The 22,262-nt window shown below is 49.0% G+C and overlaps 1 protein-coding gene across 5 annotated transcripts in view; it reads left to right on the top strand.

Moving 5' to 3' along the window:
• LOC135004924 (stomatin-like) overlaps window positions 1–22,262 on the top strand; it is a 159,513-nt gene that overhangs the window by 107,998 nt on the left and 29,253 nt on the right. For all 5 annotated transcript variants that reach the window (XM_063951863.1, XM_063951864.1, XM_063951866.1 and 2 more), the window contains one exon: window positions 5,549–5,612. In XM_063951863.1, coding sequence (XP_063807933.1) covers window positions 5,549–5,612 — 64 coding nt within the window. The remainder of the gene's footprint in view (window positions 1–5,548; window positions 5,613–22,262) is intronic.

Below are 22,262 nucleotides of genomic sequence, written 5' to 3'. Positions count from 1 at the left end.
CTCAAGCTGGCAAAAGCACCGCAAAGAACTGTGCGTTCTTCGAAATCCCAAATCCACAAGGAGAGTCCAATTGTGTCGGTTGCGATGCCTGACCTTCCCAACACTGGACGTGAAGAGCATGCGCCTTCCACCATTTGCACGCCCCCTGCAAGTGCTGGAAGGAGCACCCGCAGTCCAGTTCCTGATAGTCAGATTGAAGATGTCAGTGTTGAAGTACACCAGGATGAGGAGGATATGGGTGTTGCTGGCGCTGGGGAGGAAATTGACCAGGAGGATTCTGATGGTGAGGTGGTTTGTTTAAGTCAGGCACCCGGGGAGACACCTGTTGTCCGTGGGAGGAATATGGCCACTGACATGCCTGGTGAAAATACCAAAAAAATCAGCTCTTCGGTGTGGAAGTATTTCAACAGAAATGCGGACAACAGGTGTCAAGCCGTGTGTTGCCTTTGTCAAGCTGTAATAAGTAGGGGTAAGGACGTTAACCACCTCGGAACATCCTCCCTTATACGTCACCTGCAGCGCTTTCATAATAAGTCAGTGACAAGTTCAAAAACTTTGGGCGACAGCGGAAGCAGTCCACTGACCAGTAAATCCCTTCCTCTTGTAACCAAGCTCACGCAAACCACCCCACCAACTCCCTCAGTGTCAATTTCCTCCTTCCCCAGGAATGCCAATAGTCCTGCAGGCCATGTCACTGGCAATTCTGACGAGTCCTCTCCTGCCTGGGATTCCTCCGATGCATCCTTGCGTGTAACGCCTACTGCTGCTGGCGCTGCTGTTGTTGCTGCTGGGAGTCGATGGTCATCCCAGAGGGGAAGTCGTAAGCCCACTTGTACTACTTCCAGTAAGCAATTGACTGTTCAACAATCCTTTGCGAGGAAGATGAAATATCACAGCAGTCATCCTACTGCAAAGCGGATAACTGAGGCCTTGGCATCCTGGGTGGTGAGAAACGTGGTTCCGGTATCCATCATTACTGCAGAGCCAACTAGAGACTTGTTGGAGGTACTGTGTCCCCGGTACCAAATACCATCTAGGTTCCATTTCTCTAGGCAGGCGATACCGAAAATGTACACAGACCTCAGAAAAAGAGTCACCAGTGTCCTAAAAAATGCAGCTGTACCCAATGTCCACTTAGCCACGGACATGTGGACAAGTGGAGCAGGGCAGGGTCAGGACTATATGACTGTGACAGCCCACTGGGTAGATGTATGGACTCCCGCCGCAAGAACAGCAGCGGCGGCACCAGTAGCAGCATCTCGCAAACGCCAACTCTTTCCTAGGCAGGCTACGCTTTGTATCACCGCTTTCCAGAATACGCACACAGCTAAAAACCTCTTACGGCAACTGAGGAAGATCATCGCGGAATGGCTTACCCCAATTGGACTCTCCTGTGGATTTGTGGCATCGGACAACGCCAGCAATATTGTGTGTGCATTAAATATGGGCAAATTCCAGCACGTCCCATGTTTTGCACATACCTTGAATTTGGTGGTGCAGAATTATTTAAAAAACGAGAGGGGCGTGCAAGAGATGCTGTCGGTGGCCAGAAGAATTGCGGGACACTTTCGGCGTACAGGCACCACGTACAGAAGACTGGAGCACCACCAAAAACTACTGAACCTGCCCTGCCATCATCTGAAGCAAGAAGTGGTAACGAGGTGGAATTCAACCCTCTATATGCTTCAGAGGTTGGAGGAGCAGCAAAAGGCCATTCAAGCCTATACAATTGAGCACGATATAGGAGGTGGAATGCACCTGTCTCAAGCGCAGTGGAGAATGATTTCAACGTTGTGCAAGGTTCTGATGCCCTTTGAACTTGCCACACGTGAAGTCAGTTCAGACACTGCCAGCCTGAGTCAGGTCATTCCCCTCATCAGGCTTTTGCAGAAGAAGCTGGAGACATTGAAGGAGGAGCTAACACGGAGCGATTCCGCTAGGCATGTGGGACTTGTGGATGGAGCCCTTAATTCGCTTAACAAGGATTCACGGGTGGTCAATCTGTTGAAATCAGAGCACTACATTTTGGCCACCGTGCTCGATCCTAGATTTAAAACCTACCTTGGATCTCTCTTTCCGGCAGACACAAGTCTGCTGGGGTTGAAAGACCTGCTGGTGAGAAAATTGTCAAGTCAAGCGGAACGCGACCTGTCAACATCTCCTCCTTCACATTCTCCCGCAACTGGGGGTGCGAGGAAAAGGCTCAGAATTCCGAGCCCACCCGCTGGCGGTGATGCAGGGCAGTCTGGAGCGACTGCTGATGCTGACATCTGGTCCGGACTGAAGGACCTGACAACGATTACGGACATGTCGTCTACTGTCACTGCATATGATTCTCTCAACATTGAAAGAATGGTGGAGGATTATATGAGTGACCGCATCCAAGTAGGCACGTCACACAGTCCGTACTTATACTGGCAGGAAAAAGAGGCAATTTGGAGGCCCTTGCACAAACTGGCTTTATTCTACCTAAGTTGCCCTCCCACAAGTGTGTACTCCGAAAGAGTGTTTAGTGCCGCCGCTCACCTTGTCAGCAATCGGCGTACGAGGTTACATCCAGAAAATGTGGAGAAGATGATGTTCATTAAAATGAATTATAATCAATTCCTCCGCGGAGACATTGACCAGCAGCAATTGCCTCCACAAAGTACACAGGGAGCTGAGATGGTGGATTCCAGTGGGGACGAATTGATAATCTGTGAGGAGCGGGATGTACACGGTGATATATCGGAGGATGATGATGAGGTGGACATCTTGCCTCTGTAGAGCCAGTTTGTGCAAGGAGAGATTAATTGCTTCTTTTTTGGTGGGGGTCCAAACCAACCCGTCATATCAGTCACAGTCGTGTGGCAGACCCTGTCACTGAAATGATGGGTTGGTTAAAGTGTGCATGTCCTGTTTATACAACATAAGGGTGGGTGGGAGGGCCCAAGGACAATTCCATCTTGCACCTCTTTTTTCTTTAATTTTTCTTTGCGTCATGTGCTGTTTGGGGAGGGTTTTTTGGAAGGGCCATCCTGCGTGACACTGCAGTGCCACTCCTAGATGGGCCCGGTGTTTGTGTCGGCCACTAGGGTCGCTTATCTTACTCACACAGCTACCTCATTGCGCCTCTTTTTTTCTTTGCGTCATGTGCTGTTTGGGGAGGGTTTTTTGGAAGGGACATCCTGCGTGACACTGCAGTGACACTCCTAGATGGGCCCGGTGTTTGTGTCGGCCACTAGGGTCGCTTATCTTACTCACACAGCTACCTCATTGCGCCTCTTTTTTTCTTTGCGTCATGTGCTGTTTGGGGAGGGTTTTTTGGAAGGGACATCCTGCGTGACACTGCAGTGACACTCCTAGATGGGCCCGGTGTTTGTGTCGGCCACTAGGGTCGCTTATCTTACTCACACAGCTACCTCATTGCGCCTCTTTTTTTCTTTGCGTCATGTGCTGTTTGGGGAGGGTTTTTTGGAAGGGACATCCTGCGTGACACTGCAGTGACACTCCTAGATGGGCCCGGTGTTTGTGTCGGCCACTAGGGTCGCTTATCTTACTCACACAGCTACCTCATTGCGCCTCTTTTTTTCTTTGCGTCATGTGCTGTTTGGGGAGGGTTTTTTGGAAGGGCCATCCTGCGTGACACTGCAGTGACACTCCTAGATGGGCCCGGTGTTTGTGTCGGCCACTAGGGTCGCTTATCTTACTCACACAGCTACCTCATTGCGCCTCTTTTTTTCTTTGCATCATGTGCTGTTCGGGGAGGGTTTTTTGGAAGGGACATCCTGCGTGACACTGCAGTGCCACTCCTAGATGGGCCCGGTGTTTGTGTCGGCCACTAGGGTCGCTTATCTTACTCACACAGCTACCTCATTGCGCCTCTTTTTTTCTTTGCGTCATGTGCTGTTTGGGGAGGGTTTTTTGGAAGGGACATCCTGCGTGACACTGCAGTGCCACTCCTAGATGGGCCAGGTGTTTGTGTCGGCCACTAGGGTCGCTTAGCTTAGTCATCCAGCGACCTCGGTGCAAATTTTAGGACTAAAAATAATATTGTGAGGTGTGAGGTATTCAGAATAGACTGAAAATGAGTGGAAATGATGGTTTTTGAGGTTAATAATACTTTGGGCTCAAAATGACCCCCAAATTCTATGATTTAAGCTGTTTTTTAGGTTTTTTGGAAAAAAACACCCGAATCCAAAACACACCCGAATCCGACAAAAAAAATTCGGTGAGGTTTTGCCAAAACGCGGTCGAACCCAAAACACGGCCGCGGAACCGAACCCAAAACCAAAACACAAAACCCGAAAAATTTCCGGCGCTCATCTCTAAGTGTGACGTGTGTGTATTGATCAGTTTGTATCAGGTGTGTGATATCAGAGTGACCTGTGTCTAATAATCAGTTCGTATCAGGTGTGTAATATCAGAGTGACCTGTGTCTAATAATCAGTACGTATCAGGTGTGTAATATCAGAGGGACCTGTGTCTAATAATCAGTACGTATCAGGTGTGTAATATCAGAGTGACCTGTGTCTAATAATCAGTACGTATCAGGTGTGTAATATCAGAGTGACCTGTGTCTAATAATCAGTACGTATCAGGTGTGTAATATCAGAGTGACCTGTGTATAGTGATCAGTATGTATCAGGTGTGTGATATCAGTGTGACCTGTGTATAGAACATTCTAGGAAAAGAGAAAGGGTTGTTCTTTATAGTGACGCACAAAAAGAGGATCAAGTAATAATAAGACTATATCAAATATAACTTTTATTATGTATCTTGTTAAAAAGCCTATTAATGTAACATTTATAAAAGCAAATAAACATTAATAATGAGATTAAAACACAATGTAACACTGTTCTTTTTCAAATGGTATTATTGTTGGTAACTATGACCTTCTGAAAACATTATCACATAAGGGTGGTTGGACGCTGGATCAGCCCCACAGAGTGACATTGGTGTATTTATAAGGCGATGCCTGCCAGTAGCATATTAACCCTATGAGTAAGAGTACTATTATATTTTATCTCGGACCCTTCGTGGCCTCGAATCCACCCCAATTCGCACAAAATTGCTCGGACCTCTATGGGGTGGCGAGCAGTTTTGTGTGAATTTGGCCCGCCATAAAGTGCGGCCCCTGTTGTGACGATTCGCAGCTGCGATGATATCGCAGCTAACTGGATTGACCCCTTAGTGTGAAAGAAATGTATTTTATATTAAATGATACAGTATATAAAAATGCTAATTTGTATTGGAACTCATCAGTTCCTATAACAGACAGTAACTAATTTAATAAAACAAAATAAAATACATTAATCTAGGCTGTTGGCACTAAAAAGGCAGATCATAAATATAAACACTTAAAAATGTGAATCAATTAAAAGAAAAAAGAAAAAGAAAATAGTAAAACCAAAATGAGTCTCACTTACTGTATGTGGAATCTTGCTTGCTGTTGCGCAGAAGAATATAACATCTTGGTAAATCTGTGCATTGTAGTGTTTGAATTTTTATGGCAAGTGTTTGTAGTAATAGCAGAGAACATAAATTATAACAATATCATACCCAACAGGAAAACATGGAGTCACAGTTTCAAACTCATTCACCCAAGAGGGAGTCAAAACCTGAGCTGGTCGGTAAGTACTGTATTCTGAGCTGATAACGTGATCCAAATGCTAGATTTTTTTGTGTGGTGAAGGTGTCAGAAATATTTACTTTTGCATTTTCTCTGTTTGTAGCACAGTTTTAGAATGAAGCTCTAGGTGGCCAGGGTTCACCTTAGGGTAGCTCTAGGCCTCAAATGGGGTCCTCCCTAAATTGTTACTCTTCTTAGTATAACAATGGAACAGGTAGGGGCATATTCAATTGGCCACATAATTTCATCTGCAAAAATTTACGTGGGTATTGCAACCAATTATGAATTATCATGGATACGGGCGCTGACGATACCTGTGGTATTTAATTGAAAAAAATTGGTTGCTATTTTATTATCCCCACAGGCAGTGGTGTAACTACCGTAGGTACAGGGGGTGCAGCTGTTATGGGGCCTGAGATGCTCAAGGGCCCGCAGCTCCCTGCACCCATTCACAGGCTGCCTCCAATGCCACCCATCCCCTTTCACCCCCACCCACAGGATGAACGCCCATTGGGGCCTTCAATGTTCTAGTTAGGGTAGAAACAAAACAGATGTGGTCACTCACACCCAATGTGTTCCGGCTGCACCTCTCTCTGCTGTGCCCGGTTGCCGCATGCTCCACACTCCCATCTTATGCCCAGACGGACAGTGACTGGGACACACACACACACCAATAGTGACAGCTCTCAAACACACTGATTGGGTCTCACACACACTGGCAGGGGGTCTCACACACACCGATAGTGAAAGGGGGTCTCACACACATTAAAGTTGCAGGGGGTCTTACACATATGACAGGGATTTTACACACATGCTGTGGAAGGTAAGGAGGAAGTGACTTCAGCATGTTGGGAAGTAGAGGAAGAGGACAGTGCTGCCAGAAGCAGAAAAAAAACTTCCAATTGCTTAATTAGTCGTTAAGGGGTTCTGAAGCAAGTCCCATCATTTTTTCCTCTAAAAATAATGATTTAGGAAAAATTGGACTTGCTCTAAAACTGCGAGAAAAAAGGTGCGTTTATTTCTATAGAAATGCACATGCCTGATTTTCTCTGCTTCAATTGAATAGGAAAACCTCACTGTTGCTGGAAATGCCTCACACCGCAGGGTTATCAATACTTCATCCCTAATTGAATATGCCCCTTAAAGTTCTATGTGACTTTCAAATACTCTGCAATATCCCTCTCCCCTCAGGAGCTGCCAGAAGCAGACGTTGCTGTGAGTGTGTAGCACAGGATCACCGCCTCCATATTAGCTAATAATAATAATAATAATAATGTTAGTATAAAAATAACACACTAATATATTGTTATTGAATTGGCAATGCTTTTGCCTTTTAAATTATTGCCACTCTAAATAGATGGGCTAAAATACCAGAATCGTTCTGGCTCTTGTAATATCCCTTTCAGACCGTCAGTTTGTAACCTGGGTTATTGCACATGAGCGCGCATTACCCGAGTTGCTGTGCGGTCTGAAAGGGCCCAGGGGAAATATCCTGTGTCGAGCGACCTGGTATTTCAACCCTGTGCGGTGTAAACGGGATGCGACCCATTTCCCATTCACGCTGTATGGACAGGCGGCACTTGGAGATCATCTGATCTCCCAGCGCAGCACCCGCACGTGCCGGGCTGGGGATGCCATTTTTAAAGGGCCTGAGGCAGGTTGCACCCGGGAAGCACCGTGTACGGCTCCCGGGTGCGACCAGCCTATTGCGGTCTGAAAGGGGTATAACTCGCAGGTTTTGATACAAGCTTAACAAAATGTCTTTGAGCAAAACAAACTAGGAATGTGTTCATTATGTTTGCCTAATTGCCCTCAGTGATGTAAGGTGAATAATGAAATGGGTATATAGATGCACTGCTGTAAACATAGCTACAATTGTTTTAATATATACAGTATATATATATATATATATATATATATATACCCACTGCGCATGTACTGCGTGATCATATGTGCAAATACATGGTGTCTGAGCAGCTACTGTTGTGGCCAATCTGCACAGCCATAGACCAACCCTTAGCTTCGATGTTCTCCGTAATTGCGTATAGTCCGCAAATGTGTGCGCAGTTGCGATTGAGCTTGCGATGACTTCGGTGGGCGTCTCTATTTATTCCTGGGCGGCAGCTTCACTTACTAACATTAGCAGCTCTGCAGCTAGGAGAATCACAATTGTGTTCACACTGTACAGAATTATGAACGCAATGATCAGTTACAATGTTAGTTGTATTTCATTATGCTATCCTTTTAATACTGTACATTTATGTCTTCAAAACCAATTGAAAATAAGCTATATGCCATGCATTTTTAGACTACGTACTAACATTTTGAATAACATATATACCATGCCTTTTTTGTTAACCTTTACGATCTGGGAGGTTTTTTTGCCTCACGCTGTACTATAATTTTGGTATGTTCATTTGCTTTTACTTAGGGGGTAATTCAGAGTTGATCGTAGATGTGCTAAATTTAGCACATGTACAATCATTTACTCCGACATGCGGGGGGGACGCCCAGCTTGGGGCTAGTCCGCCCCACATGCCAGCCCCCCCTCCCCCCCCCCCCCCACACACACAAGTACAAAAGCATCGCACAGCGGCCATGCTTTTGTACTTGACAAGTAGCTCCATACCTGCTCAGCTCCTGCGCGCTGGCAGAGAGCTACTTGTCGCATCCCAGGTCTCAGCGGCTGTGTGTGACGTCACGCAGCCGCCACGGCCCACCCCTAACACGGTCCTGGCACGCCTGTATTGCCCGGACTTCGCCCCCAAAACGGTGGGCAAACGCCACCAGCCCATGCCCTCCCGCTCAGCGAACACCTCTGCCTGTCAATCAGGCAGAGGCGATCGCAGGACTGAGATGCCGATAGCATCTCTAGCATGCACATGCACACTGCGGCGAATGCGCAGTTCAGACCTCATCGCCCGATGTGCAAAAACGTACAGCAGTGGTCAGGTCTGAATTATCCCCTTATTGCAGTGAGATGCGGTGGAGTCAGTGGATGGGAGGCACTGGCTAGTATCAGAGCTATAATTACACACGCACATATATTATTTGGTTCACTATAAAAATAATTAGAATAATACAAAGATGATAGTTATAAGTTAGAAATATCTTCTTTGTATTATTCTAATCATTATTATGCTTTAAACTCTACCGAAGTATGAGCTATGCATCTCCTGCCTTCCCTGACCACAGATCACTGACTTATTGAGGATTTGGCAGTGCCCTCTTCTTGAATGTTAGCATGTCTTGTGCTGATGTTATGTACTTATATCAGTGATTCCCAAACTGTGTGCCTAGGCACCCTGGGATGCCACAACGCTCCTGCAGGGGTGCCTCGGGTTGGTGCTCCAGGAAAAATCAAATACATTTTGGTCAGAGTGATAGGCAACATGAACACCAGTGGTGCTGGTGGCTGCCAATCATAAAATATGTGGACAAACATAAGCACAACAGCACACCACCACATAACTGACCCTAAAGAGGACAGGTAGGCAAAATGTACTGAAATTAACATTAAAAAAAAAAAGATCAATGAAAAACTTTTATCCTAGGGGTGCCATGTAAAATATGCTGATACTCTAGGGCGCCGTGATTCCAGAAAGTTTCGGAGCCATTGACTTATAAGCTACTGTAACACCCTCTAGAGCAGTGGTTTCCCAACCGCAGTCCTCAAGTACCCCCAACAGTTCATGTTTTCCAGGTCTCCTCATAGGATTGCAAGTGAAATAATTAGCTCCACCTGTGGGTCTTTTAAAATGTGTCAGTGAGTAATGAATACACCTGTTCAACTGCTAGGTGACCTGGAAAACATGAACTGTTGGGGTACTTGAGGACAGAGGTTGGGAACCACTGCTCTAGAGGAGGTTAATGGAATAGCACCGCTATCAGTGTTAAATGCAGCTGCGTATTGCATATACTGTAAGTCCTCATTCAGATCCAAAAGTATTTGCACTGCATGCCACAAAGTACCGATGTTTGCTACTTTGACCATGTGCAGTAAGGGTCTGCGATGGCGGACACAAGACGGCATCAGACCATCATTGGTTTTTGAGGGCTGCAAAGGCCTCTGTTTCTTAAAACGGAGACGTGTCACTAGCATTGCGGGGGAGGGAGAGACCAGAATTTCTGTCAGAGGATGGAGATTTCTTGGCCACTGTGCGGCGACTGACTTGCGCAACTCCATGGATTATGCAGCAGGCAGATGGTGTCGGAGAAGATCCGATACTGTGTCTCAGGATGCAGATCGGATAAGTAATGCATGCAGGAGGTGTGATGCCTCCTGCTGCATTACCATATTAGTAATGTAAGCAGCAGCAATAGCAACTCTAAGCACATCTGAATGACGGCCATATTGTAAGCCTTATCTAACAGACTGCAAGCTACACGCTCTGCAAAGAGTCCAGCAAATTTGTCCATATTTTTAAAAGTGACAATCATTTAAAAGGCAAAAGCAGGTTGGTTTTGCCTTTTAAATGATTGCTGCTTAAAAAATACAGGCAGACTCGCTGGAATTTCCGCAAAGTGTGCAGCTTGCAGGCTATTCCATAAGCTCCAGCATGTCTGAGCCCCTGGGAAGGTTTTACAGGAAAAAGGTGCATAGACAAATTACGGGACCAGAAAAAAAGGGCATGCCAAAGCAGGGAACATTATCTAGAGCAGTGGTTCTCAACCTCAGTTCCCAAGTACCCCAACAGTTCATGTTTTCATGTTTTCCAGGTCACCTAGCAGTTGAACAGGTGTATTCATTACTCACTGACACATTATAAAAGACCCACAGGTGGAGCAAATTATTTCACTTGCAATCCTGTGAGGAAACCTGGAAAACATGAACTGTTAGGGATAATTGAGGACCGAGGTTGAGAACCACTGATCTAGAGGTGAGGTGGAACCTAGTCTATAAAAGGGAGAGGTTTCCCACCTTTAGGAAGAGTCATCTTGGAGCTGGGGAGTAAGGAGGTAGCTCTTACGCTCAACCATTGGAGGAGAATGGCGGGTCCATTGTCGCTGCCACGATGCCCATCTAGAGCCCCAGGAATAGAGGGAGAGAGTTGGTGAATGAGCTGGGCAAGGAGAGAATCTGCAGTGAGAAGCCTGCTGTGTGAGCAGCCAGTGAGATCTCTGTTCCTCCGGTCCTCTCTGACAGGCAGCGTGACTGATCAGCTCTTCCTGATGCTGCTTCCTGGGGTGAGTCAAGGGTGCAGCTGATGCAGGGACAGTCTGGTCACATGACTGCTCTGCTGCTGAATGCCGTGCCCGGAAAGGTATGCAGTGCACCAGACAACAGCAGCAGGATCCTGAGCCCCCGTACTAGTGCCCCCTTCATGTTGATGCCGAAGGCACATGCCCTAGTCAGGGCCGTAACTAGGTGTGTGCAGAGGGGGCCCCGGATATACTGCTGCAGGGTAGGGGGCGCTGTTGGTAGCGCTTGTCAATTATCTGTTTTAATTACTTTCACTTGCAGCTTCCCTCCTTTTTGAATCCCAGCATCTCCTGACCACTCCTGCCTCCTACCCTGACCCCTTCTATCGTTAATACCTATACAACATTCATGTAATTCAACTTGAGATTTCTTTGTTATTCAGTCACACTGTCCTTTATTACATTTCAAGATGCTAACATACCCGGGATTCGAATCCGTTGCCTGTGGCATTGCAGTCAGACAAACTATTCAGAGCTATCTGCCCTTGCATAGAAAGGTAGAGAATTCTTGTACTTTGTGAAAAATTGATCAGCATTGCAGCTGAGCACATCTATGTAGTATGTGGCTGCAAGAGATTGGATGTGTGGCTGCACACTACATAGATCTACTACATCAGGGCTGGCCAAACCAGTCCTCGAGATCTACCAACAGTTCACATTTTCCAGACCACCTAGCTGGTGCACATGTATAGTCATTACTAATTAAGATGTGTTGCATTCATTCCTAACTGACAATTCTACAGATCTCCAGGAGGCCTAGAAAACATGAACTGTTGGTAGATCTCGAGGACCGGTTTGGCCAGCCCTGTACTACATAGATCTGCTCAACTGCAATGCTGATTTTTTTTTTTACAAAGTACAAGTGTTCATAGTTTTATGCAGGATCAAATAGCTCAATGAGTAGGGTGTTTGATTAGAATTCAACAGGTTATAGATTTGAATCCTGGGGATGGCAGTATATTGACAAGTGTTCTTTAATAAAGGATATTGTAACTGAATAACGACAAGCTCTCAAGTTAAGTGTATAAATGTGGCATAGAAAGAATTTGTGTCCAAATCCATTTTCTTGCAGTGGTCTATAAATGTGTGTGTAATATATATATATATATATATATATATATAAAACAAAGGGTGAGAATAGGCGCCTCCTAGTGTAGTATTATGTAAAACAGTGTGCCCAACACCTTCAGTATCACCCCTAGAAATTTAAGGTGTACCGTATATGGTGGAATTCCAACCACCTTTCTTAATGGCAACAATGTCACACTTTCAATATTCAGTGAAATTAGATGTCATCTGTGGTATCCTGGTGGTATTTCTCCCTTGTTTTTACCTCATATAAGGGAGATAAGAGCAGAAAAGGACCAATGGTGCAATACGTTTTAAAAAAAATAAAAACACACATTTATTCAGAACTAGTCCAATGATAAAAAAATTGCCCGTACAATGTAAGAGATTAAAAACAGCTTATCTGTCATTGGTCGTCCATACGAGTAAAACACTCAACGCGTTCCGTCCGTTGCCCACGGCCTGGACTTCCTCAGGAGTGTGATAGTGTGATTGATATACGGTATACGTTACTCGCACAATATGGTTAGGCTATAGTATGGTCATTTTACAATACCAGACCCTCCAACATGACCCGCCCCACTAGTACCTAGTGGGGCGGGTCATGTTGGAGGGTCTGGTATTGTAAAATGACCATACTATAGCCTAACCATATTGTGTGAGTAACGTATACTGTATTAAACCTCCTAATGATAATGTGTGGACCTCCATTCTAAAAGTAAAACATTCTATACCCTTAATACCATGAAATAATGACACGGAGACTTGAATTTGGCAGAAAATTGTTAGCTATTTATTGTACCCTAACCATTAGAAAAAACCTGTAAAGTAAATATTAAGTTAACATGCCGAATCAACCGACATATGGTGGCAGAAAAAAGAACGGCTATAACCCACTGAAGATAACAGAAACATTAAAAACCCAAACAATCCTAATCTACCACAAACCATACATAGGTAATAGGTGCCCGACTCAGACCTCCACGCTGACTACCCACCCTGATGGGTGATGACGCTGCCCCCTGTTGGGTGATCTAGCGGCCTTAAAAGTCAATGGAGGTGAGTGCACCTAAACCACACCAATACTGTAAAAACTGTGACTAACAAGTCAAACTAGAACCTGCCGTTCTTTTCCGCCAACAGCGAAAGACTCTTCCACAGAGTCTTTGCACCGCCACCATACCCTCAACCTAACTCCTGCAACACGTGAAACAGATCCTCCAGGAAAAACAACATCCCTTCCTTGGACAGATGCACACCATCAGGCTGAAAAAGGTGACTTTCACGGAACCGAATCCTAGGGTGGCGAACCACTTTCCCTCCGTGAGCCAATACCCACTTCGCCACCGCAGCGTTCACCTTTTCCCTGGACTCATCAATAGGGCGACCGTCCGCCACTCCCTGCCAACGTAACCTTAGCACCATCATGGAGAACACCAAAACACAGCTGGGCCAAGCTGCGGCCACGCTGGGCAGATCTTCCATCATGGCCCATCTCAGCTCTAAAGATATCCTCTTCCCCAGATCGTTGCCACCAAGTGGACAACCAGCACCCTAGGGACTCCATGCTCCCTGACCTGACTGACCAATCTACTCTTCAGATCTTGCCACCTCATCCCACGCCAACCAAGCCAACGAACACCATGAGCCCGGGGAAAAAACTGCGCTCCATCCGAGGCCAAAAGAGTGGCCAACTACCCATATTGACAATTCGTCTTCTACCCAACCTGAAGTGAAGGAAAGGAATAAAAATTGGTTAGTAAATATCCTAATATGAGCGTATTGCATGCATTAACCTGAAGGATCTGCCAAAAGAAAAAAGGTTTTCGTTTCTTGATGAGTCACGGCCTAGCCATTCTAAATAAGCTTACAGCCAATCAAAGCATAACATAGAAACACAACGGGAAAGATCAAATTAAAATACGGCAAAATAAAAAGGGGGGGGGGATTAAATGGGAAAAACATGTAAGAACTCAGCTGGAGGTGAAAGCATAAAAAAACCTGCTGAGGGACTTTGTAATGTAACTGATCAGCCGAATTGTGTAAATTGAAATTCAGTCCGTCAAGTCAGGCAAAAAATCGCAAAAGAACTCCAGACCCCCGCTGCCAGCAGCGGCGAGTAGCTAATCCCTGAGTAGGATGAACAGGGGAGACAAACAGACACAAACAGCACAATGACGTACTTAACCTTCCAACATTAACTTAATTAACGTTTATTAAAACTGAAAAAACTCATGAAACCGGGCGAATCTAACGTTTGTAACTGGAATACTTCCATCGCCCTACCGCCTGAATCTCCGCAACGGAAAAACCCGCCGACGCAGCTGACGTTGCCGCCCCGATTCGGAAAGAATGCATACCGAAAGCAGCGGGTGAAAGACCAAGCCGGCCAGACAGCGACTTAGCATCCAACGAAATTGATATTTCGTCAATGGTAAACCGTCATAGTGCAGCAGCCATGACCCCCTCACATCGGGCCGAACTGCTGCATATTTCAATGCCAATCTCACCGGGCAAATGCTCCCCTCCAGAGACGGCACCAAAGTGACCCACCGTCCTCTACCTACTTGGTCCGTCTTAGAGCGACGCAGCCTGCACAGCAAAGACCTCTCACCCACCACCACGTCATCTTGAAGCATGCGTGAATCTGCCCATTTAGATGGCGCTACCAACTCTGAAACCCGAAAGGCTCCATGATAAGCCATGGAGAACGCCAACTGGAACAACAGTGACTCAAAAAGTGACAATGCGACACCGACTACAGCACCGATGACAGCTGGGAGCAAGGCCACACGCGCCCACCCTTTCATCGCCTTCACAAGAAGCCCGCTCTTTGTCACGTCAGGAACACCCTTGATTTTATTAAAAAATGAAATCCCTGCTAAGTACCGGGACACCACTGCTCTGGACCTACCCATGACAAAAAGCTGCCAAATAAAAAAAAGCATCAGCCGCTGCCCGCTCTTACCTTCTTGACTCCGTCCTCGGACAAATTCTTCCCACTCGCTCCAAGCTTGACCGTAAGCCTTGAGCATGTTCGGAGCCACTGATCCCATCACTAGGCCACCCAGTCTGGTCCGATCACCTGCCAGACATAACCGGGACATTGAAAACCCTGCTCATCGGCCTCAGGTGCCAACAGCCGAAATCTTTCCCACTGCCCGCGGGACAACGCGTCAGCAATTCCGTTCTCAATCCCTGAAACATGCTGCGCGTGGAACCATACATTCCTACGCAAGCATGTCAGCAACAATTGCGCAAGCACCCTCAAAACCACCAGCGACTTCGCCCTCTGGTTATTGATCGCATGCACCACGCCCAGATTGTCGCATCTGAACAAAATGCTGCGATCAGCCAGACGTTCGCCCCAAACCTCCAGGGCTACCATAACGGGGAAAAAGCTCCAGCAGCAAAAGGTCCTTAGTGAAACATTCGCAACACCATTCCTCCAGCCAAGGGGCCATGCACCAAGATCCCTCTAGGTAGCAACCGAACCCAGAGGAACCCGCTGCATCGGTAAACAGCTGTAATCTAGCATTGTCAACCGTTGGGGCCAACCAGATACGCACCCCATTGAAGTCCTCCAGGAACGAGGCCCAGACGGCCAAATCCCTCTTAATCTCGGAGGAAAAGTGAATGAAATGATGCGGCCTGGCACACCCCGCCGTCGCCCTCTCCAGCTTTCAGCAGAAAACCCTGCCCATCGGGATGACCCGGCAATCAAAGTTCAAGAGGCCCAGCAAAGACTGCGCATGCTGCAGCGTGACTTTGTGCGACGCCACGAACTGCCCAATAATCTCACAAAGTTTTGCGACCTTGGCCTGAGGAAGGCGACATGAGCCTGCCACCGTGTCGATTTCAATCCCCAAGAACGACAAACAGTAGACCGGCCCCTCCATTTTATTCTCGGCCACAGGAATGCCAAAGTGATAAAACAAGGCTCGGATGCTGAATAACAAGTCGCTGCAGCGCGGCGAATTCGCCGGTCCCACACACAGAAAATCATTGAGGTAATGCGCAACCCCATGACCTCCCGTAGAAGACTCCACGCACCAATGTAAAAATTTGCTAAACCTTTCAAAGAATGAGCAGGAAACGCAACACCCCATCGGCAAACATTTGTCAATGAAATATTCCGTTCTGATCCGAAAACCCATAAAACGGAATGAGTCCGGATGCAATGGGAGCAACCGAAACGCGGATTCAACATCGATCTTAGCCATCAGAGCTCCCAGGCCGTAATTACGAACCATCTCCAGAGCCTCGTCAAACGACTGGTACACCACCGAACATTGTTCTGGCGGTATTGCGTCGTTGACCGACGACCCTGATGGGTAAAAAAGATGCTGAATGAGCCTAAAAGCACCCGGAGTCTTCCTGGGGACTATTCCTACTGGGGAAATGGCCAAGTCATCCAATGGGGGCAAGCTAAACGGGCCCTCCATCCTACCCAGTAGCACCTCTTTATCAACTTTCTCGCGCACAACTAATGGTAAGGTGCGAGCGGATTGAAGATTTTTGAGGGCCCTGACCGATACTTCGCCCGCAACTGGCAGGCGGAAACCAAACTTGAAACCTTGAAACAAAAAATTGGCGTCCGGCCTATTTGGATACCATCCCAGCCACTTGGACATGGCATCCAAATTAATTGGCGTTGGGGCCCTGTTGAGCGATTCCGCTCCCGGTGGGTTTTGCAGAGCCTTGCTTTCCCCTTTGACCTTGCCGATTGCCCTTAAAACAGTTGGAGGCCGGGTGGAAGCTGCCACATTGCAAGCATGAATGTCGAAACCGACACTGCCTGCCGAAGGAACAGGTCGCATTATTAAATGCGAAGCACTTCCCCCTCGCGGTGGCCTGTCCGCCCCCATGATTAGCTGATCTGCCTTTTCTACCCGGACCCCCCTCCGCGCTACCCCCCTCGGCAGATAACCCAGCGCGCTGCCCATCCGCCCCGGAATTCCGGGGCTCCTTCGCAACTTGAGAAACCCGGGTGACCTGGAGCCAGACCTCCACGTCTTTGCAACCAAAATCAATTATCTGCAAGCAGTCCTGCTTTTCCCGAAACTTCTCATCAAACATTCGCCATTCTATTCCCGTTGATGTTCGCTGCATGTCGTGTATCAAGTGCAGGTACCGGATGACGTTCATGTGTTCATCCGGCCTATCCTCCAGATAACATGCCGCAAAGACGCAGAAACCAGCCAGCCAGTTGTCAAACGTACGGAAAGCCTCAGCTCCTATGCCCTTCTTAGCCTTCGCTGCCTTATACTCCTTCTTCACGTCCTTAGTCAGCACGAACATATCCACGTAATCGCCTCTACGGATCTTCCTCCGGCAGCAATCCCACAACCCCCTCAACACTGCCGTATAATCACAGTGGACTACTCCGGGCAAATTACGGCGCCTCTTGGCCCTGCGAGCGTTCTCGCTAAGCCGCTTGCGCCTCTTCCGCCTCTCCCACTGCCCTGCCGCTTTTTTAGCGTACTTCGTCGCCCGCTTTTTCACTCTAGTCGTGCTACTAACCTCGGACGCTTGCGATGATAGGGATGAAGAAGAGGAGGAGCTAACCGAACTAGAGCTTGCGCAGGAGCCCGAAGGCGAATTCTCGACCTCACCTGACGTTGCCGACTGCTCGGACTCGGACTCCCCCAGTGTGGAAACCTCGAAATCCTCTTCATTGCTCACGTCCACCTCAACCTCACCACGATCACCTGAAAAAGACGACAAAGCACGGGACCAGGAAACCACTCCTGGGGCATGCCTAGTATTCCGGGGTACATCCACCCCCGCCTCGCGTCCGCGCTCCGTCCCTACTTGTTGGTTGCCTAACTACACCGCGGTCGCCCCCAGGTCATGGCAAGCGCGCGCTATCTGCTGGACTGCTGACCCTGACTGCGTGACGGATGCCCCTGCGTCTGTGCGCGCGCCGGAACACCTCACTGTCCCCGGAGATGCGGCTGCAACCAATGCCGCCACCACCGTTGACAGGGCTGAGGCTAACTCCCCGGAAGCCTCTTGACTACCCCAAAAATTGCGGCCATTACCGGTGGCAGCCCTCGCGGACGCCGACGTCCGTATCCTGGCCCGTCGGCCGGTGGGCGCCTAGAAGGGACCCACCGGTAAATAAGCCGCCTGGCCTTCTGGTGACCCGTTGGCCCCCCTAGCCCTAACCTGCCTGGTCCTCCTCCCATCATATCCCCCATCTGATCTGTGTGGGCCCGCACTAAATATACTGCGCCTGCCGCCACCCCCGATGCGCATGCCCTCCTCCTGCAGCCCGGAGCTCCCTCCGGCTGCATGGAAGGCACACCTGCTGGGCTCTACACTTTCATTTATATAATTCCTTCTATACCCCCCCGCCGCTCCCCGCCGGACTCCGGCTGTAAGGGAGGCAGCATGGGAGACTCCTGCCTTTGCGGCGCCGCGCATGATCGGCGCCGCTATCTGAGCCCAGCTCCCCACCGGACTCCGGCTGCAAGGGAGGAAGCAGGGGAGACTCGAATTCTTGTGGCGCCGCTGCGCGCACACGTGCGTGGTCAGCGCCACTAGCTGTGCGAGCGGCCGCGCGCGACCCCAGTGCATGCGCACTGCCGCTTCCAGCCACTCTCCGGCCAGAGGTGGGGAGCACCGCCGGCCAAGCCCCTGTGACAGGCCTTGCTTGACCCGCCGCCGCTCTCCGCCCACTCCGACTCCCTTGGCCGGCATCCATCCGCGGCCTTGACAAGGGGGACAGGTGGGGAGACAGTGCGGGAGCCTCCGGACGTCGCCCGCTCTGGCGCGCCCGCGGGTCGCTGCTTCCTGCACTGATCCCTCCCTCTCCTGAGATGGGGGTGAAGGCCGATGTCCGGCCACCTCAACTCCCCTCCCCCGCGCCTCACCCGCTGCCCGCAGCCGGAGATTAACTCCGGACCCGACTCCTGGGGCAGGGAAGACCGGGTCCACCCAGCTACCGCCGCGCGGGTACGCGCGCCGACGCCGGTGGACGGGGACAGAGCAGATGAACAAGCAGGCCCAGCCGAGGCTCCATCTCCCCCGCCTTCAGAGCGGTAACGAGCCGGGGCCCCAGCCGAACGGAGGGGGTGAGAGGCGGCCATTCAGTCAGCACCATTTTAGGAGTATACTAGAAGGTGAGGGGAAACAGGAGGGTAATTTAAAAGCTACCTAACGCCTATATATGTCACAAAGTGAATATTAAGTTAACTAAACTGACTAATCAACTAATGAAGCACAATTTTTTTTATATCACTCACCAGGAGGCAAACTAAAAGAGAGAGACCCCCAGACGACCTATACATCCCTATATATGCTGATCCCTCCCCTATCTACCATTGGCTGTACTTTTCATAACAATTTGGTCCACACCCATCACAGGAGGTTTAACTCTCTCCATTCCTATGCCTGTCATTTCGTTCTCCATCAATCACACTATCACACTCCTGAGGAAGTCCAGGCCGTGGGCAACGGACGAAACGCGTTGAGTGTTTTACTCATATGGGCGACCAATGACAGATAAGCTGTTTTTAATCTTTTACATTGTACGGGCAATTTTTTATCATTGGACTAGTTCAGAATAAATGTGTGTTTTTATTTTTAAAAACGTATTGCACCATTGGTCCTTTTCTGCTCTTATCTCCCTTACATGAGGTAAAAACAAGGGAGAAATACCACCAGGATACCACAGATGACATCTAATTTCACTGCATATTGAAAGTGTGACATTTTTGCCATTAAGAAAGGTGGTTGGAATTCCACCATATACGGTACACCTTAAATTTCTAGGGGTGATACTGAAGGTGTTCGGCACACTGTTTTACATAATACTACACTAGGAGGCACCTATTCTCACCCTTTGTTTTTCAGATTTTAAAAGGTGCGCTTGAACAGCAAACCACAGGAGGAAAGGGCTGCCACCCCTTAAAAAGGAATCTAGGGGAGTGTATTAGGAAACAAAAGCTATCAATATAACAGCAAAGAAAAACCGAACCGCTCGGGTTGTTAAAAAGGTTTTGCGCCTATTACCACCCCAATTTGTTCTATATATATACTAGGTGATTCATCGCGCCCTACGGGCGCTCTTCACACCATCGTAAGGGGCTACGCCCCCTTAACCCTTGCACACCCTTGTGGCGTGCAATATTTTTATTATATGGAGTATTACATCCAATCATAATTGTGTGAGTGGTTAAATATTGCACGGACAAAGGGCGTGCAATGGTTAAGGGGTGGAAGGCTCTTGCAACGGCGTGAACAGTGCACGCAGGGCCTGGTGAATCACCTAGTAGGTGCTTTGGTTGGGGGAGTAGGGGGCGCGGGGAAGAGGCGGATGGGATCCTGGGGTGCCACGGCAGTGGTGCCGCAGGTGGGGGAGGGTGCGTGGATGCTGCGGGTGGTGGTCTGGAGCCGATGCGGGTGGGGGAGGAGCAGTTGCAGGGGTTGCCCCGGGTGAGGGAGGGGCGGATGCAGTGGTGTGGCGGGAGGTACTGGTGCGGGGTCGCTGCAGGTGATGGTCCGGAGCTATCGCGGGTGCTGGAGGGGGTGTGTGGGGGTGCCGCAGATGGGGCCCGGAGGTACTGTGAGTGGGGGAGGGGCGGGTAATGCTTATCCTGCTTCTCCTCCTGTCAGCAGCTAAGCTGCTGTCCTCCCTTTGGCAGTGGCTCTCCCGGAGACTCGCACAGCAGGCAGTCCTATTGTTTGCGCCGGTGTCCCAACTCCCAACGCGGCGCATTACAGGGAAGAAGATGTATGCAATAAACTACAGCTCCCAGCAGCCCTAAGGGGCAGAATGCATCGGTGCTAAGGGCTGCTGGGAGCTGTAGTTTATGTAGTGCGTCTACTTCCCTGTAATGCGGCGTGTTGGGACAATGTAAAAGGTGAGAGTGCTGTGCAGTGTCAGTTAACACTGCACACAGGGCCGGCGCTAGCCGCTCAGCAAAGGGATGCAGTGCAGGGAGGCACCAGGAAGGAGAGACGTTCTCCCTGCTCTGCATCCCTGTGCTGAGCTTCTGCTGCTATCCCTGCTGCTGGCGGCTGCTGTCACACACGCAGCGGCGCCGGAAGCACAAAACCTTTTCTCCCCCTCGGCACTGTCAGCACAAAACCTCCTCTCCCCCCTCCCCTGTGTGACATTCAGTGGCCAGGAGGGAGCCAAAGTGGGCGGAGCTAGATGGGAGTAAGGGGCGGAGCTACACGGGACCATGCTGCAGCAGGAGGATGAGCTGCTACAGCTTCGGCCAGCCAGACTTCATTTAGATAAGTGTCTGGAAAGAGAGTGAGTGTGTGTGTGTGTGTGTATATATACAGTATATACTGTATATATGTGTGACTGTGTATGTGTGTAATGTATGTACAGTATGTATGTATGTATGTATGTATGTATGTGTGTGTGTGTGTTTGTATATATATGTGTCTGTTGTGTGTGTGTGTGTGTGTGTGTGTGTGTGTGTGTGTGTGTCTGCTGCATAATGTGTGTAAGCGTCACTGGTACAGGGGGCGTTACGTGTCTAAGCGGCACTGGTACAGATGGCGTTACATGTGTAAGCGTCACTGCTACAGGGGACATTACGTGTGTAGGCGTCACTGCTACAGGGGGTGTTATTTGTGTAAACGTCACTGGTACAGGGGGGCGTGACATGTGTAAGCGTCACTGGTTTAGGGGCATTACATGTGTAAGTACTACAGGGGCCATTATGTGCGCTGTGCGTTTGTAAAGTATGCGAGGGTGCAAATTTATAGTTTGCAGGGGGGCGCCGAACACTCTAGAAACGGCCCTGACAGCACACCCACTGCACTGCACAGCACTGTCACCTTTTACATTGTTTCAGCGTCCATACATTACCCTCTGTAATATCACCCTCTCTATTCGTTACATTAGCCATCTTGGGGCTTCCAGGCCGGCAGCCCAGGTGCTGTGTTGCGGAGTCAGGGCCTCTGGGGATCTGGGTGCGGCTGTGGCGGGGAGGCACTTCTGTGACATCACAAGCCGAGCAGGCTCCGGGGCTCAGAGAGTATGCGGCACAGGGAGGCCTATGAAAGTCTTCCGCTGCGCCACTTTCATACACATCTATGCCGGTGGCCACAGCAGCTTTTGTTCCACCTGCGGCGCTGCTAGGGAGTGGGGATTGTTGATGCCGGAGGGGGCAGGCGGACTGGCAGCAAGACATTAGTGGTCATTCCGAGTCGATTGCTTGCTAGCAGTTTTTAGCAGCTGTGCAAACGCTATGCCGCCGCCCACTGGGAGTGTATTTTAGCTTAGCAGAATTGCGAACGAAGGGATTGGAGGGCGGGTACAAAACATTTTTGTGCAGTTTCAAAGTAGCTTCAGACCTACTCGACACTTACGATCACTTCAGATCATTCAGTTCCTGATTTGACGTCATGAACA

Source organism: Pseudophryne corroboree, chromosome 2, assembly GCF_028390025.1.
Source record: "Pseudophryne corroboree isolate aPseCor3 chromosome 2, aPseCor3.hap2, whole genome shotgun sequence".
NCBI classification, from domain to species: domain Eukaryota; kingdom Metazoa; phylum Chordata; class Amphibia; order Anura; family Myobatrachidae; genus Pseudophryne; species Pseudophryne corroboree.
Note: the sequence above shows the minus strand (reverse complement) of the source record. Positions and strands in the feature narration are given on the sequence as shown.